This window comes from Lineus longissimus, chromosome 1, assembly GCF_910592395.1.
Source record: "Lineus longissimus chromosome 1, tnLinLong1.2, whole genome shotgun sequence".
Taxonomy (NCBI): Eukaryota; Metazoa; Nemertea; class Pilidiophora; order Heteronemertea; family Lineidae; genus Lineus; species Lineus longissimus.
Genome location: NC_088308.1, coordinates 14,925,154 through 14,945,232, shown reverse-complemented (window position 1 = coordinate 14,945,232; position 20,079 = coordinate 14,925,154). Strand labels below are relative to the sequence as shown.

The following is a 20,079-nucleotide window of genomic DNA, read 5'->3' as shown; positions in this document are numbered from 1 at the left end:
ATGTCCTTATGAAAAAGACGACATAATTTGGTCTCCCCCTTCACCCCTCCCCGCTCTTGCAACAAAACTAAACAAATGTCCCATAATTCTTCAGAACATAAATTTATATCACTCTCAACCCCCTCCCTACCACTAAGACCACATTATTTCGTCTTTTTCCCCTCCAATCAACCGAATCGATCGTCTTATCCCAACATCCACTCTCACCCAGACAATTTCTCAATCCCCCTTCCATTCACAATGCGAACAATACCCCTACAATGAGGCGGAGACTCCAGAGTCTGCTAAGACTCAACTGACAATTCTAGTTTCATTTCATATCACTAGGTGGCGGTATTGTGCAAAAATGTCAGTTGGCACATTGCCAGCAGTTTTGAATTTCGAGGCAATCCGTCGCGGTATCCCAGATGCGCAGTGTTGTACTGCGCCACTAGATCTGCATACTACAAGTATGGAAGACAGCCATTTTATGAATTTGAAGCGAGACGAAGAAGGAATTAAATCACCTTGAATCAATGCTAAAACTTAATCATCCGCTCTTCGGATGAGGTCGTATGTGTTGATTACATTCTTGTGATTGGTTTGAGATTATTAGTTTGTCCTCATTGCTGGTTGTTTTAGAAAATTTTGACTGTGATTGGAAGGTAAAATGAGAAACTTGTCACACTGTTCTTCGGCTTGGAATGGGGATAGTCAATGCAGAGCCAGTTGGTACAAGCTGCCTTGCGAATCGGGGTGGCGTAATAATACTGTGAAAGAACAATAAAATGATGAATTGTAGCAGTGTGTGTCAGAAATTATGTGATTTCCATTGCATTTGACGATCCCAAAGTTTCGAGAGTATGGCAAAATGGCGGCTGCGATCTGTTTGTAAATACGATTTAAACCATTTTAGCGAAGCACCTCCAACTCTATTCTTTAAAGCTTAACTAACAGGTTACAGAACCACACCTTGGCGAAAGATTTACTGATATTTACCCACTGAGCTTTACCCCTTTTTAGCTCACCTGTCGGGTGAGCTAATACGATACCGCGGCGTCTGGCGTCCGTCGTCGTCGTCGTCCGTCGTTAACTTTTGACAAAATCGTGGCACGTTTCTTAACCGCTTGACCCAGAAAGTTCATACTTGGTGTGTGGGTACCCCTAGGCAAGACCTTCCTTCAGAATGAAAATCAGTGCTCTTTGAAAACCTATTTTTGTCATTTTGAAGCTTATTTTTAAAGCTAGAGCGATGAAAATTTTATGGTGGGTGTATCTAATAAAGGTACATCACATATCACACGGGTTTTTGAATTGACCTTCATTTCAAGGTCACAGAGGTCGAACTCTAAAATTTCTTTGATCATGGCACCTGTTTTTGCTATTGGTCATAGACTCTCTAAATTTGATATGTAGACACCTATTGGGCATCTCTACATGTTGACACAGATTTAGGTCAGTGTGACCTACTATTCAGGTATAAGTAGGTCAAGGTTAAAAAAGCCCATTTTCTTTATTCCAGCAGATTGAAGTTTGAAATGAAGTTTTAGAGGTCAGCCTGATATAGAGGTTTCGATATTAAATAGATTAATTAGTCTCCGCCATCGGCTGAGACTTTTGTATTAGGGTATTATTCTCCTCAAGTTATTCTCCTCAAGAAATTATTCCAGCAAACTCTCGTCTCCAGGTGAAAGCTTCATATGTACATGAACACGGCAATGCATTGCAAAACATCGATAAAACGAGGGTGTCCATGAACTAAGAAGTCAATCTGGGTTACAGCCGCGAAAGTGCTATGAGCATGCATAGCGCAATACATGTAAATTTTTAACCAATAAACCTCGCCATACCGACACGATGACTGGTGCCCCGCGTTATGTGTATTACATATTGGCTGCACATATGGAGGAACATAATGGATAAAGACCAGGGACTAGTCTACACCATCGAAGCATTTTTCTATAATACCGGTAAATATAATATAATATTTGGAGTTTATGGGCTATGAAATAAGAAAAAACGGCAGTGAATTAAAGCGGCTGAGTTTCAAGAATGTGTTCTTCCCTTCTGGACACTTTATGTTGCCTTGATCAGTCGTATTTCGCACATAAACCATCGCTCCGCTGAAGTGAAAGTGCGATGTTTTTGTTTTGTTTTTGTCAACATGCATGGCTGTGTGCATTCACGGCTGATCATCCATGCACTGTATTTGGTCGGAGAGCATTTTTAGTTCCTGGACGTTTAGTTAGTCCACGTTATTCGGTGAAAATGTGCTGTAGGCCTACCGACGTGGATCTATAGCACTTTCCACAGTATGTGGCGAATTTAAGTCGGCCTGTGGCTCATATCTTTATTTACCTCTTGCAGTAACCATGTCATCGCCGCCATCATCATCATCATCATCAGCTTCACCCTTGAAGATAACGTACTCCACAACCACAAATTACACCACCCCTTAAAAGTAAACTTCATCACCAACTTCAATGACATCATCCCCATCACCCTTGAAGAGATCGTCCACAAGCTCAAATCACACTACCCCTTCGAAGAAAACGTCGTCGTCGTCATCGTCACCAGCCACGCCAAGCAAACAGGAAGTTGTCGTTGGAACGCAGCATAACAACAAACGGGCCATTTCAACCAAATGGCAATAAAAACAATAAAAGCCACCCAAACATTTTTGGGATGAGTATACTGCAAACCTAATCGCAATCATAACTATTGTCAATGATATATATTGCTTGAAATACACCAGCAATCAATAAACAAAATTAATATTATTCATTTATATTTATTCATTCATTCCTTCCATTCATACGAAGCGCACATTCAACTGCGGCTTCACATCCCTTCCTCAAGGGCTCATCTCAAAATGTCCTTATGAAAAAGACGACATAATTTGGTCTCCCCCTTCACCCCTCCCCGCTCTTGCAACAAAACTAAACAAATGTCCCATAATTCTTCAGAACATAAATTTATATCACTCTCAACCCCCTCCCTACCACTAAGACCACATTATTTCGTCTTTTTCCCCTCCAATCAACCGAATCGATCGTCTTATCCCAACATCCACTCTCACCCAGACAATTTCTCAATCCCCCTTCCATTCACAATGCGAACAATACCCCTACAATGAGGCGGAGACTCCAGAGTCTGCTAAGACTCAACTGACAATTCTAGTTTCATTTCATATCACTAGGTGGCGGTATTGTGCAAAAATGTCAGTTGGCACATTGCCAGCAGTTTTGAATTTCGAGGCAATCCGTCGCGGTATCCCAGATGCGCAGTGTTGTACTGCGCCACTAGATCTGCATACTACAAGTATGGAAGACAGCCATTTTATGAATTTGAAGCGAGACGAAGAAGGAATTAAATCACCTTGAATCAATGCTAAAACTTAATCATCCGCTCTTCGGATGAGGTCGTATGTGTTGATTACATTCTTGTGATTGGTTTGAGATTATTAGTTTGTCCTCATTGCTGGTTGTTTTAGAAAATTTTGACTGTGATTGGAAGGTAAAATGAGAAACTTGTCACACTGTTCTTCGGCTTGGAATGGGGATAGTCAATGCAGAGCCAGTTGGTACAAGCTGCCTTGCGAATCGGGGTGGCGTAATAATACTGTGAAAGAACAATAAAATGATGAATTGTAGCAGTGTGTGTCAGAAATTATGTGATTTCCATTGCATTTGACGATCCCAAAGTTTCGAGAGTATGGCAAAATGGCGGCTGCCGTCATTGGAGATTAGCGTCAAGCCGGAACCTTTCGTTACAATGTGGGCTTTTAAACACAAGTTAATGGTTTATAATCACCAAGACGCTACTCATTAGGTAAACCTCTACTAAAAACACTTGCTTTAATTTTTGTAAACATGTCACGAGTGCTTAAAAAGAACCATTTTTGTGATCGTTTTTCGTCGCTGTAGAAATGTACACAGTCAGAGTCAGTCAGTGTGTCAACACAACAACGGTGTTAGTATACACATGAATCCATGATACACGGAGACACGAATGTAAACATTTGCCTGTTGGGTCGGAAGGAGTTCACCGTTACCGATCACTGCCCCAAGAAAGGTCATCTGAACTGGTTGACTAAAGTAGATGATGATAATGATGAAAGTGTAGCACAGCTGTCATCAGTGCTTTTATAGTTAGGCCTATAGTCGGATTCATAAGTAAATGTCACTGACTGCCCTTTTGGGTCGCTGTGCAAAAACTATTTGGCCGATTTCTTCAAAGTTTGGTTTTTTCTTGAATCTAATTTCGGGACCCAACACAATTTCCAGGTTAGAGATTTGCAAATTATAAAGAAAAAAATTGTCAACTTTGGAGCCCTTTGGCCATTTTGGGGGAATCTGGAGGACCCAATTTTTTTGATGGATAGTTCTAAATGAAACTTGGCAGCTTTAAAGATACACACGAAAAAAAATTAACCTGAACATTTCAGCCAAATGCATCCAGAAATAAGCAGTACAGAGGAGAAAATGTCAAAATCAATACATACAAAAAAATTATTTCGTAACCATAGTTACTGAAATATGAAAATCCTCTTGGGTCCCGAAATTAGATTCAAGAAAAACCAAACTTTGAAGAAATCGGCACAGTAGTTTTTGCGCAGCGGCCCAAAAGGGCAGTGACATTTAATTTTCAATTTTTTTTTCAATTTCAACAACTTTATTGAGCACCAACATAAAATTATATACATAGTAAAACAACAGTGATGAAAATACAAATAAAACATATGGTCGAAATAACAGTAAAACTAGGTGCCCAAAAGGGAGCGCCAAAGGGTCAATTAAGACCCATTCACGGGACCCCTAAAAGAGTATAATAATTTTAATAAAACATGTAAAAGCATTCTTTTAATAGCGGCAAAAAGGACACCTGCAACGCCCAACCCATGAGCACGCGTTGTCAGGGTCAAAACGCTCCATCAGCTGGCTTTCATAAAAGTCCCTGACGGATCGCTTAAAGGTGTTAGGACTCGCCGCACAACGCACACTCATAGGCAGGGCATTCCACGTGCCCTCCACACGATTAAAAAACGACCGGCAATATGTCTCCGTTCTACATCTAGCACCACGTATAAGAAGTGGGTCACCTCTCCTTTCTCTAAAAGATATATATTTTGAAGTGTCCAAATCGATTTTATCGATAAAGCAATTGTGCAAAAAATTGAGGTCAGCCATCTCCCGCCTGTAAGACAAAGGTAACGTAGACATAACAGAGAGCCTCTCTTTGTAACTTAGTTCTCCACCTAACATATGCCTTGTGGCTCTGTGTTGAACCCTTTCTAGCTTGACCAAGTTTTCCCTCGTGATATGATCCCAAGAAACGGAATTATATTCCAATGTTGACCTGACAAGGGATTCAAATAACAGACGCATTAATTTCGGGCTCCTTTTCCTATCAAACACACGCTTAATCGTTGCCCAAGTCTGATTTGCCTTTTTAACAGTCAGATTTATATGAGAATTGAAAGTCAAATCGCTACTGACCACGACACCTAGGTCCCGAACGACCATGAATTTACTTATGAATCCGACTATAGGGCTGTCTTGTAACTGTGTTATTGTCTCAAAAATGAATACAAACTGCTACCTAGTTACTCAGTACATCATATTCTATACTGTGCATTCCTTGCTTCAATTGTTCTTGTATCATATTTTTCAACATTTCTCTCTATTCGCAAGCCGAGGATAAATACTCCTTTCAAGATAGCGTAATCACACGCAATTCCACAGGTACATCCCATTCATTTGAAATTTCAGCCAATGACAGCAGGTTTTACAAAATGTAAATGCGCTGTTTATTTTCAATAGTCACTGAATAGCTAAGATGTAAACATGTAAACCCGTCTTAATTGGCCAGAAAACATCTCTCAGCTTCTCCCACAAATAACGATTCATTTAAACCTACAACTTGCGTTCCGTGTGATGGCATAGTAATTATGCCAGAGAGGCTGGGCTTGGCCTAGATCTGATAAACACTAGTGCTCGTTGATAGGCCAGGTGTAGGTAGCTTGTGTTCACGTCATTGGCGCCAAATAAACACGTTGCAATGCTTCTATACAAAGGATGGTTTTCAGAAAATAGGCCCTACATGTCGAATGTACTTTTTCTCTATTTAATTGCTTTCCCCCAGAGTATCTTTGGAATGCATTAGATACATCCCTGTTTAGGTCTACCCAGACCTAGGCCTATATCATTTCAGACTGGCATGGCATTACTGTCAGGGTCACATCTGATGAGGTGTTACTATGGGAAAGATGATTCTAAGGCAGTAAAACAATTCTTTGAATGTGACATTTGGGTCATTTTTTCACTTATCCAATAAACACATGCAGTCAGTTCCTGATGTTGGATTGCAGGCCATGAAAAAAATAATATTTTTATTGTCCATTATCTTTTACTGACCACATTAATTCAGCTTTATACTATGACACAACCATCTAACTTGTTAATAGAAATACAATATTGACCTACCCAAGACTTTCAGAAGCCCCTTTTATAATCACCGGAGGGTCATATCCCTACCACTGTCTGAGTTGAGGGACAATAAACCCAAAAATACTTTCTTTTCCCTGACTTGACTTAGTGATAATCTGATACTGATATGGCCTGTTTACCAAATCTCAAGGACAGTTTCCACAAAGAAGCTTCAGAGAAAGTTCAGTTACACTCAGTTCTAAACCAAGCAGCCATCATAGCAAGTAATGCTGAAGACGATGAGACCCTTAATTTCATACGATTAAAAGAAATGCACAAATTGCAGAATCCAAGGAAAAAACGGCCATCCGATAGTCCGAGTAAGCAGAAGGAAAAACGGCAGAGAAGAAAGGAATCCGGCATTGCGATCAGCAAAGTTCGGGGGCACATTGAATATTCTTGTGATACATCTGAGGAGAAAACAATACTAATGAACAAAATTGACCATATCAAAATGATACCTGGAGGAGGCCGAATTGCTAAAGTGAGCAATTACGCCCTACTGTCACAGGTTTTGGATTACTATGTAGAGAAGAATTTAGAGAAGGACATGACTAATAGAAAGGTAGAACAGGAAAGGGCGAGTGACGTTCCACTCCCTGGATCGTACCATCATTGCAACGAAGACTCAACGGATGAGCCAATATTTTTGTGCACGCAATCCGCAATTAACAATCTTTTTAATCGTTTGCAGTTGCACAATTCTTCATGCTCCAAACCAATGTCTGTTAGTGGATTTAAAAACGAAGATGGACATGTTTGGACCATGGACTTCACGTGTGAAGCTAAGGTCCATGCAATTCACTGGTACTCTTCTCCACGGATAGCAGGAGGGAAATTCTTAGTCGATGCTAGGATGCTACATGGACATATTAGTGCTGGTATCCAGCCAGCACAATATGAACGATTATGTAAAGCTGCCAATATTGGTAAAATCGGGGACACTGCCCTCAATACATTTGTGGACTCCTACAGACAGAGTGTGCATACAGTTGCCGAGGAATCCCAGAATGATGCTCTTCTGGAAGAGGTTGCATCAAGTGAGGTCATTGATGATGGCATTGACATTATGACAGACGCTCGCCACTGTTGGCGCAGCTATGCTAAATTCTCAGATGTTGTTTGTTTGGGTGAAAATGAGAAGAGCCCTAGATTCTGCTAGCCCCCTGGTGAGCTACAGGAGATGTAAAAACCTCAGGGACATCCTCACCAGTGCTAAAATTATAGCACAACCTACTGAAAACACAGTTATCAGAGAGACACAAAGTACTCTCCCCTTTGTTCCCCCACTGGGGAAAGGGAGCTTTAAATGCAACAGATCACAATGCATAAACTGTAAATACATGAACTCCACCTCCCAGGTTACTAGCAGAATCACAAACTCTACTCATAAAATCAGAGAGAGAATTAACTGCAACTCCAAGGCTGTTATATACCTTATAGAATGCACTTTATGCAGTATGCAGTATGTAGGCCAAACTTCACGCCCACTCAAAACCAGATTGGGAGAACATAGATCCGACATATCTAAACAGAAACCTACGTCGGTTGCCACTCATTTCAACTTGCCAGGCCACAGTATCAAGAACCTTAAAGCCTGTGGTCTAGAGAAAGTTAACTCAGAAACCACACTCTTGGAACGTGAATCCAAATGGATCTACACACTGCGTACTGCTAGACCTTTGGGACTAAACGCCATGAGCCAACTTACATCTATTACAGGAAATTAGGAACTACGAACTAATCATTTACCTTCCTGTTTATAAGACTATATTTATTCATAGCGTGGGATACAGCAATATTACGGAATAATGCAGAAATCATACATTTTTAATGTTGCATCCGTGAATCATTCGCTTGATCCGCCATATTTTCAGATGCCGTGTACACAGTGCGCGCCATCTATCGTTAATCTCAAGAACTAATATTGTAAATATCAATAGGTCACGACCTTTTCTCAAGCCAATCAGAAGTAATGTTTTGTAAACAAAGCCACGCAGCGTAACCGCGGACTGAGCACTATTGTTATGATCGTACTTAAAGCAATTCGCTGGTACGCGCTGTTCATTCCCAGTGGAAGGTTCAATACACCGAAACGTCGGACAGATTATATTACATTGTGGTGCTTGTTTATTTATTTCAACAATGTTTGGGTGAAAATAGTCACAAAGCTCTGCGGTATGAAACAATCACAAAAGAAGATGACAAATGTTCTCAGCGCCATGAAATGATTGGGACAAGAAGAATTTATCAATATCTTGATGATGAAGCTGTACCAGTAAGAATTCATGCTCACGATTACAATGCCACAGTGGTGAAGTTCGTCAGAGAGGAAAGAAAACCTACTCGAAACGGGAACGACACATGGCACGCGACCAAAAATGTAGCAAAGAACATGAAGAAGAGAATAACACAGGGAGAAAAACGAGCCAAGTGGTACAAAAATGAACTATCCGACAAAGGTGCATCTATAAAAACTCATTTGTACTGGTCAATCAAAACTTGTAACAATTCTCCTGATCGACTTAGGGCAAGTATAGACAACATAATCCCACACTACGAAGGTGACCATCAAAACTGCAGTATGGAATCAAGATGCCGTAGTGATCCATTGTACGAGCCATCAAAGGAAAAGATCACCACCCCAAAAGCTGAAGAAAGGTTGAGGAAATACCTCCAAAGTCTTCCAATTTACAAATCGGCTCAGGATTACACAGCTTGCAAAGACACACATTACGTCGAATCTTTCAATAATATGTTGCTCATTTACCATGACAAGAGGATTGGTGGCATCGGTTTTAACAGATACAGGATGAACACCGAGTTGTCCATCCTGGATTGGAATGAGAACATTGACCGTCCTCGAACATCTGTGAGGCTCGTTGAAGAAGATGTAAATCACCCAAGAAGAATGACTGGGAAACCAGTTCATTCCAAAAAAACCTATTCATTTAGATCCATAATTTGGGAAGATTGGATTTCCAGATTTTACCAATAGTCATGGAACACACCATGGAACCTAGTATTATCTCAGACTATTATATGGACCAGACTTCTATTCATTACCAAGAGGAAAGCATTTTGCAATGGACAACAGAGAGCCTTGGCATATTATGGTAACTGAGGAGCAACGAGAGACTGTGGGCACTTTTTAACCACTACAACTGGGACCTTGTTGAGATTGAAGGGAATGATGCTGGGGGTGAAAACATAGAGGACGTAAATCAAGAGCAACAGGTTGAAGGCAGTGACGATGAAGTATTAGAAGAGCAGCAGGTTGGACTTGTTGGAGAACTAAATGATGATGTGTTAGGAGCCATTCCACTAGTTGAAGATGTTGATGAGGATGGTGTTAACCCCTTGGAGGCTGATGAGGAAGTGGCAGGACCCGATCCCGCCCCAGTCATCCCACCTGTAGCTGGGGCTATGGAATGCCAGGAGTGCTTTTGTTCTCCATGTGTGCTTCAGTTCCCTCAAGCGTGGTTTGGCAGGCAACATCAACCACATGCGAGGAATAATGCAATTCGCAAAAAAAAGTACAAGTTATTCTGGAGGATGCTTGATCAAAGAGGGGCATGGTGGGATGACAGATATGTTCTAAAGAAAGGACAGAGGGCCAGAGATGCAAACTTTACTGTCTGGAGTCGGAGGGAGGTAATGCCAGATTGCGTGATTGACTTTGTCAGAGGATTGTACCCAAATTTACCTGGGAGACCATACATGGGCCACAGGTGGCAGTAACGATTTTTATTGATTAAATCTCAATTCTAACTTTATTAGGAATATTTGGTGAATTCTATATTTAACTGATCTGTATATTATTTGGATTACACATGTTTTAACACTCTATTACGGCTGACATGACACAACTTACTGTTGAATTGTGGAATATTATCATGTTTTTCATATAAATAATAACTCTGTGGATGTTTCTATGATGGATTTCTTGATATAGACTTTGGATAAAAACTTATCTATGAATGATTTGGATACACATTTGGATATTAGTACTGGGAATGAGAGATTTAGGTAGGAAATAGATATTTATGCATGCTCTCTTTACTAAGCATGCCTAAGGGTATCCAAGCAACAAGAAAACAATAATAATGTCACATGACATATTCTGTCAATCAAATTTCTAACTGATCTTTGAATTTGCCTATTTTTCTCAAACAAGTGTTCTTTTTGACTGATTGGGAATCCTACTACAAATCCTTTTTTGGTTACACATACATTAGATATTCACGGAAAAGGGAATCATAGAAATTTTTTACATAGGGCAAAAAGTACTGAGTAAATCATGAAAACATCACAAATTATACAGGAGCTCTGTTTTTGAATTTGCCTGGCTGCCATTTAAATGCTTTGCCCACACCCCCTCCTTTTATACCGTGGCTGTAGGTTTAAGCCAACGTCAGTAACATGTGCACGCGGAAAACAATACGACTAACTCCACTTTTTCAAGACAAACCACACCATCCCACAACTATTGCATGATTAACCCCTAACAATGACAAGTTCTTCCTCATACTCTCCCTTTCATATCGACAGGTGAGCACAATGGCCCTGGCCATTTCATTGAATATTATTGTCTAACATGAAAAGTGAATTAACCATCGGTATCCTTCGAAACCTGAGATACATTCTTTTCTCTTTCTACCAGTGATGTCGTTAATTGTTGACCACCCTTTCTTAGGCATAGTAATAATATCAGATAGATCATTAACGAACGAAAAATAATAATCTTGTTTAGCCTTTAGCGTCATGAAATAGTTTTCTGGAGTTTATAAGCTGCCCAAGCATTTAGATTGTTTGTTGATTTTGCCTGCTTATAATGGGAGGAGGTCGTTCTGATCAAAGTGACACCAAAATGATATGTCGAGTGGTTGCTGAGAACTAGCCATTTCTTTTGGTCATACAGTGCGGGAGGAACTTTCACATCAATGCGCTGAAAATTTAAGCATGTTCAGCCGCACATGAGCACATAGATAGATTTAGGGTTGGGGTGGAAATAGAGGTCTGACATTTTGCACACTTAAAAGAGAAGGACCATACCTACGTTTTATACCAGTTTGGTCAGGATGCTCGTAAAATTATGACTTTGGCATTGAAACTTGGAACACATGACCCTCTAGGTCAGATAACATCTGATGAATTCTGATTCTTGACTTGGCCACTAGGGGGCCAAAACTGAAAAAGTCAAGAGTGCAATATCTTGCTAATTGGGGACATGTTTTAGATAATAGTTTCTTTCATGGTAGGCACTCCAAGGAAGGATACATCACATGTCGACTGGTTGGCTCATCTCGTGAGCCTCTGCAATGACATGGTGTCAGTCGAGCTGTCGTTCACCGGTGGCGTATGTTAGTGCGGCACGTTTCGTAACCACTTGAGGTCTGGACTAAAAACTTGATACACATGTACCCTTGGGCCCTGGGGCAATTTACACCAAATTTCGTTCCGAAATTGTTCTTGGTTTGGCCACCAAGGAGCGTAATGCAAGAACATAAAAAAAATGTAATAGCACCCGTGATTAAAGTCAGATTTTGATGACATTTTTTGGTAGGTACTCCCAGCAAGTATACATCACCTGTCATGCAGGTATTTGATTTGACCTACTTGTCAAGATCACAGAGGTCAAAGTTCAGTAAATCACCGATAGGAGGCACATTTTTTAGTTTCTGTTTGAGCTAGATAGTTCTTAACTTGTTAGGACATGTATTTTGGGACCCTCCTTTCTACCCCAAAATTTGGCCCAGTCAGAAAACAAATAAGGTGACCAGGCGGCCATCATGAAAATTAAACAGAGTCCTATTACTCTGAATTTAATGATCGGATTGCAACCAAATTTTTTAAAGTAATTGTATATCCATGTACTCTCTACAGTATCCCTGATTTTCGGTCAAATCCATGAACCAATCTTGCCGCCAGGCGGCCATCTTGCCTTTTTCTCTTAAACTTATTATCGGATTAAAACCAAACTTCATGTGATTATGTATCTATGAACTTTTAACGATATCCCTTATTTTCAGTCTAATCCAATAACAAATATGGCCACTAGGCTGCCGTCTTGAAAATTTGACGAAGTCCTATTGCTTATTTTTCTGAAAATAAAGATCAGATTGCAACCAAATTTCAGGTGATAATGCATCTATGTACTCTTCGCAATATCCCAAATGTTCCCTGATTACCCTGAAATTATGTCAACTTTATAACCAAAATGCTATACTTAGATGGTAATTTTCTTTTGTGCCATTGAACCAAACGATATCCCTAATTTTCAGTCTAATCCAATAACAAATATGGCCACTAGGCTGCCATCTTGAAAATTTGACGAAGTCCTATTGCTTATTTCTCTGAAAATAAAGATCAGATTGCAAACAAATTTCAGGTGATAATGTATCTATGTACTCTTCGCAATATCCCATATGTTCCCTGATAACCCAAATAACCCTGAAATTATGTCAACATTATAACCAAAATGCTATCCTTAGATGGTAATTTTCTTTTGTGCCATTGAACCAAGAAGAATAATATTATTCAATGAAATCAAAACAGGTGAAACTTACTTTTTCATGATCACAGAGGTCAAATGGCATAAATTGGTTGTTGGGCTTTAACTTGGAAGGTGTTGACATTGTGATTTTGTTCAAATGTGATCAAACAGTGGTTTGTTGTTGCAGGTAGAAGAACATGAGAAGACAATGGATGGTGTGCCAGATGAATATGGCTGGGTAACAGTGACAAGGCAGGGCAAAAACAAGGGCATACCCCGAACAGAAGCTGCTGAGAAAAAGATTTTGGCTAAAGAGAAAAAGATGCGCAAAGAAAAGGTAGAAAAAAGGGTCTTGCCTCCTGAGGGGAGACCTTTTTGTAAAAGCAAGTCACCTCAGTTTTAATCCTGTGGTTCTTTGCTTTTCAGACACGCTTGATGTCATTGTCATCATATGTCATATGTCATATGTCATATGAGGTATGTGTATGGTCAAAGACGGATTAGTCAGCGGAGCTAGTCAAATAGCTATTCGATTGGTGTCCGTCCTTCCATCCTTCCATCTAGCCATCTGTAGACAAAGTTGGGCATTTTGTAATCATACAACTGAGGCACTTCAAATCTAGTCTTGCTTATAAACACCGCAGAAAATGTTGCTTACGGAAAAAAATTTGGGCGATTCGACTCAAATTCAGCTCCCCAGGAGGCAAAATGCGTAAATGAAAAAACAATTTTTTGACGCTCTATTCCAGCAGATAAAAGCTTGAAATAAAGTTGAAAAGGTCTTCATGATACAGAAGTTTTGATTTAAAATAGATTAGTGTCGATTTATATCACCAGTTGGCGGTAGTGAGCAAAACTGTTGTTTGACCCCGGATGACCCCGCTTTACATTTCCCGCCGAGGTTACCTGGAGTACTATCATCAAGAAAATGGCGGTGACCTTTTTATTTCTACCGGAGCGATGATTTTGTAAGTGACAAATTTTTCTTTTTTAAGCCTTTACGGAAACGTATTTTGGTACGAAACTTCACACGTTTATAGAAAAGATCAACGAGAATGTGTTCAAATGCCCTCATAACGATGAGTTCAACAGAATTTGGTCAAAACAACCTTCGAATGGAGTCAACTTTCTTTGCGAAATTGAAGCGACGACCTCATTATTTATCGTAATTTATGCAGATCTGAGTCCAGCTGATGGGTGATGTTCTGATTTGTGTTCAAACTATTGGAAACTTCGGAAATTAGTTCTATTAGTTCTACTATTCTGCAGGAGTATATTATAGCCTTGATGTTGACAGCTAAAAGCACGAAAACTTTGTTCAGGTTTCTCGTCCAATCACGTGACCTCTCCAACACTCGATAATGCACTCTTTTCGTCCACGTTTTAGGCCAATCTTCGGCCTGAACATGAAATCTAATAAGCGCAGTACTTAAATCAGATGTTTCTCTCGCCTTGAAAACATTCCTGGGTAAAATCCATTGAGATTAGCCGAGTTAATCCACTTTTTCCGTGCCTAAAATCTCTGCCGCTGAATTCTATAAATAGAAACTATTAACATCGCGGCAGTGTGGTTCCCATTGTGCGCCCTCCCACTTCACACCATGTCAGGAACTTTTACGGAGAGGGAGGGCGTGCGGTAAGAAGAATGGCCAAAATGACGTCACGTTTTCCTGGCAATGTCTCTTGCCAGACCAGTCAAGCATTGGGAAAGCATCTTTAATTCAGACAACGTTAGAACTAGAAAAACGAATATGTTAATTTGCAAAATTAAAAGCAGATTTCACCACTAACCAGCCAAATCGGAATACGACGGCGCAAAATGTTCTCGCTTTCCTCCTGCTAAAAAACCTTGTTCCCGCACTCCTATTTCAATTTATGCCAAGGAATATGATATGATCTGTTTTCACCTTTTTGTAATTAAATGGTATTCATATAATGAGATCAATAGTAGTGTCCGTGTCAGATCCCATCATGGAGGTATAAATAATTATTTATACCTCCATGATCCCATCGTTCAACTAGTCTTCTCTCCCCAGGTGCCACACACGGACCTTCACGTCCCCATGCTCAAGACCAACTCTTACAATATCGCCCTCAAAACAACCCTGGAGTCATGAATTCACAGGTGCTCCTGTGAAATCTCAGTTCTAGTTTATTTATCAAACTTTATCGAGGGTTATCGAATCGAATGGATGTGTCGATCGTCGGGGCGGATTGATATGTGGTTAGGTTGTGCGTCCAAGGCGATTAGGTCATTCAGTTAGTTTGAGAAAGATCATGATCATGAAGATGCGAGTTGTGTTATCATAACTGGAAAATAAGTTGAAGTTATTATTAGTACTACGATTCTTACATGAGTAAAAAGTAGACGTTTTAAGCAACACAATAATGTTACTCCCATAAAAAAACTGTCAATTCTCCTTACCACTCGCAGAAGCCAAGCCATTGCTGTTAAGTTATGCAGGGGCTTAATCAATTACTTGCACTCCCTGTGGGGTGAATAACATTACCTTTTGAACGGCTGGCTGTAGGGGGATGATTGGAACAGCCGGTATACCTGCTGACCTGCTGAACCGAGGTGAATGTTATTTTCAATCCACGATTGCAGGTCACCTGATTTTCGAGATTTCGCGGGAAATGAAATTGTAAACAAACGCATGTGTGCAGTTCAAATGTAAACAAAAATGTATTTTTGGTACTTTTGGTTGCTGGACTTGGGTTTTCCCGCAGTTAGGAGCTGGATCAAATTGGTGGTCTATTGTGCTGTTTTAGTCAGAGGTAGCCCTTGATTATGAAGGGATTTTCAAATTAAGGTGACCATGGTCTTTTATGTGCTCAGCTCACCACAGCTTTCAATACTTGATGTATCTGATGAGGCGCGCGGAACCTGACATGGCCTTACCAAGGAGCTGCTCACGGTGCTGAACATCTAGCTTGCCTGTCGACTAAGTGCCTTTTTGGCCGAGACATTGCTACATGTAGGAGGAGCACGCATTTTAAAGTTATAGTAGTGATAGTACAGTTGGTTCGAGCCATTTAGAAGCCGACATGTGAAGGCCTATCTGGGTTCTCCTTCTTCTCCGTATAAAAAGGGGCATATTGCTGACTAAGGAACAAGGCATATTGACATTGCCTCATCATCTCTATGGGACCAATTGATATACTTTTATATGCACGCATACATCGTGCCATTTCAGGGTCCGAGTCTGTGGACAATTGGTTTGATTAATTTGTCTCTTCGATATTGCTCCTTTATTGCATTAGATTTTCATCGCAATTCGATCTATTCAAGATATAGCCAATTTGAACCTGTCTGCGCCAAGGATAGATTGGTTCCAGATCGACTCACTATGACTAGGAATACGCAGTAGAGCACAATGTCATGAAAAACGACCCTTTGTATTGTAAATTCCAATCACCTGCAGGACAGGTCAATTTCTCTCAATAAAATTAATTTTGTTTACTCCTGTAATCTCTACCTTATTAAAAAAAAAAGAAAGTTGTGCTAGTCCCAAACTGGTCATTTCTATTTATTTTGACCTCTGTTAAATCAGGATACCTCTCAATTACAGACAGCATTTTGTACCCTTGTGCTGTACAACCCAGCCTGGACATACCACAGTTGTCCATGGAGAAGTCTCATCCTCTCTGACACTTCTTTTCTGTAAAGCTACCGATACAACATACTGAACTAGGGATATATTCCGTTGCCTCCTGTAATATTTACATACCATGGCTGATTAGTTCAATCATATTTCATCCAGCTGGCAGCTCTGCATTGGAAATTTTAGTGGTATAACATGTTCTCTTGACCTTCAAACAGTAGTATAAAGCCGATATTTACTACTTTACACCCTCAGTCCTATGTCATTAGGTCATCCAGCTGAGCGCCAGGCCCTTGGGCCTCTTGTTTGGAAATATAGTCAATTCAGAACATACGTCAACTAGACACTATTGTGTAGATTTGTCAAAAAAATCGCAAACAGATAATGAGATGGTACATCAGGTGCTAAAAGTGGTTGATACTGAGGACAAGTAGGAAATCGGATGGATTGCAGAAAAGATATATATAGACAGTTTGGTCATGCATCTGAAGATAGATTGAAGAAATTGGTATCAGATGCTGGTATCAAAGACCAGGAGCTGTACAAAGAAATTGAAAGTGTTGTTGGGAAGTGTAAAGTTTGTGCCGTGTTTTCGAAGACTGTCTGCAGGCCAGCAGTGGCCTTACCGATGGCCAGTGAATAGAATGAAACTATAGCAATGGATTTGCATCAGCTTGAACTGAATGTGTGGTTATTCCATATGATTGACATGTTTACGAGATTCACTGCAGGGCATGTTATCAGGATCAAGTGACAGTGGTGGGGAATTTGAGAACTAGGTTATGAAGAAAATGGCAAACATATTTGGTATAGAGTTGACCACAGCAGTGTACAGTCCTTGGAGTAATGGCCTGTGTGAAAGACACAACCTAACCTTGTCAGAGACAGTCAAGAAAGTAAGGTATGATAGCAACAGTAGATGGGAACTTGCTGTACAATGGGCGATAATGGCTAAGAACTTTCTTGGCAGCATGCACGGTTATAGTGCATACGAACTTGTATTCGGAAAAAAAACCTAAATTGCCTTGCTTGATCAATGACAAACTACCAGCATTGGAAGATATAACAGTAGCTGGAAAGTTAGCAGAACACATTACCAACTTGCACAAAGCTAAGAGAGCTTTTACAGAAATGGAGTCATCAGAAAGAATCCGAAGAGCTTGGAGGAAGCAGACAAGGTATAGCAGGGATTAAGTCTACAGTCCAGGGGAAAAAGTTTATTACAAACGTCCAGACAAGAACCAGTGGAGAGGTCCCAGAAGGGTGATTGGCCAATACGGGGTTGTGGTTTTTGTAAGGCACGGTGCCCAGTTGATACAAGTCAATGTTTGTAGGCTGAAGAAACTGAAGGATTTGTCAGCCATGGTAGAAGAAGAAAGGTGTACAGACATGACAGATGGCCAGGAACGGACTGTTGTAGAAGAAAAACAAGTTGTAGACAACAACAGAGGTGAAACCAGTGGGGTAGAAGATAAACGAGAGGACATACAAACAGACACAGCTGAAGTTGAAGGCTCAGTTGGGGTTCAAGAAGATGATACAGCAAATCTTTCAGACAACATCCACAGACCAGCGGAAGAAATGTGCAGAGGTATCAATGTAAATAGGGAAGGAGTCATTCCAAGTTTGAAATCAGGACAGCACATTGAGTTTCGAGTATCCGAAGGTGAGGGAATGCAGTTGGGTACAGTGCTGAGTATAGCCAGGAAAAGCACAGGAAAGAATAAACATTGATATAACATCGGGTGTCAAGATGAGAATGTTAAAACAATGACTAAATCAGTTAGCACAGAAGCTCTTGATGAGTTGAAAGTAGTGGACTTGCCAGTTGAAGACATACAAGAACTGGATGTCCTGATGGTAAAAGAGGATGTTTTTATAGAGGCAAAGAAGGATGAGTTAGAGAGCTGGAAAAGGAATGGAGTTTACCAGACCGTAGAAAACGTGGGACAGAAGGTTAGATCGACTCAATGTACAATGAAAGAGAAAGGAGCAGAACTGGTGGAGAAGGCTCGTCTCGTTGCTAGAGGATTTGAAGAAATGAATGATGGCAGTATTCGGAAAGATTCTCCAACTGCCTCGAGTGAAGCTCTTAATATGGTATTGTCTGTAATGGCACAGTATGGATGGAAACCAAGGACAATAGATATTAAGACGGCATTTCTTCAAGGACATGTCATGGAGAGGAAGGTATATATTTGAAACCACCAATAGAAGCAAACGAAGGAAAGAAACTCTGGTTATTGAACAAGTGTGTGTATGGGCTAGCAGATGCATCGCTGCAGTTGTATGAAACGGTTGAAGGATAGGGGTTATCTAAATTCCGTGATTGCAATAACCACAGCATTTCCACCTTTCTGTGCTCCATGGGCATTCAGAAACGACCTAGTTGAAAATTTAAGTTAATACAGAAATAGAAACGGCGAAAAATCATGCTTTTATTACTGCCTTTGAAGACGTCCATTTTGATTCAAATTTCCCTCTCTGATGACGTCACGCATGCAATGGTGGCACGTCATCTTCAAGCTCAATGGCAGCCACACCACCATCAAGATCACATTCAGCCAGCTCTTCGGGTGTGTACTCAGGCTCAAACGCATAGGGAGCTAGGCCTACTCATTCTCCTGCCGATGCACGGTTGTCATCGGCAGAGTTGAAGGATTCATTGCCTGACATCGACGAAGAACCCGAAGAAATTGAAGAACTGTCATCTGTCATTTCGCTGTCATTCGTTATTGTTCGAACAGCTGATTGCGTCTGTGACATCACGCTCTACTCATTCATAAATATGACAAAATGGCCGCCGTCCATATCGTGAAAAAATTAGCTAATAAGAGCAGGATTTTTACTATTTCTATATATATTATGGGCCCAATTATTTTACAGGTGGAATATAATAATGTTTAGATTATGGACAAAGTAAAGTTGTTGTGTTTAGCCGTCTGGTCCTTTATATGACCCCTATCCTTTAAGTCTGTGATGATTGGTCTTGGTGCGCAGATGTCAAAAGTGGACCCAGCAGTGTTCATATGGAGGAGAAATGGCAGTGTTCATATGGAGGAGAAATGGTCATTTTGATGGTCTACTGGTGTGACATGTGGATGATTTCATATGGGCAGGTGTTGATGGATTCGAATATGGAGCGCTAGAAAAGGTGAGGGAAAGTTTTTTAGTTGAGAGAGAAAAGAAGGAGTCTTTTTGTTATGTCATGTTGGAAATAAACTCTTCAGAGAAGGTCATCACGATAAATCAGAACAAGTATTATTTAGCGTATTTTAGAACTTTTTTTACGATTTATTTTGTACAACCTTTAACAAATTTTCTTACTAATTCATAGAACTGTCCAGATTATTAGGTATGCTTATCAATGTTTACGAAACTACTTTTCACCAATTTAAGCTAAACAATATTGTCTAGGACACGTCCAGTAACTCGCCTGAATGTGAACGTCCACTTCACTCTCTTTTAATGACATAACTCCCTGTCATCATAGACTGGACAATGGCACGTC

General features: G+C 40.3%; 1 protein-coding gene across 3 annotated transcripts in view; it reads left to right on the top strand.

The window, feature by feature from the left end:
* LOC135488696 (ribosomal RNA-processing protein 7 homolog A-like) overlaps positions 1–20,079 on the top strand; it is a 185,439-nt gene that overhangs the window by 78,512 nt on the left and 86,848 nt on the right. For all 3 annotated transcript variants that reach the window (XM_064773402.1, XM_064773418.1, XM_064773409.1), the window contains one exon: positions 13,151–13,300. In XM_064773402.1, the coding sequence (XP_064629472.1) occupies positions 13,151–13,300 (150 nt within the window). The remainder of the gene's footprint in view (positions 1–13,150; positions 13,301–20,079) is intronic.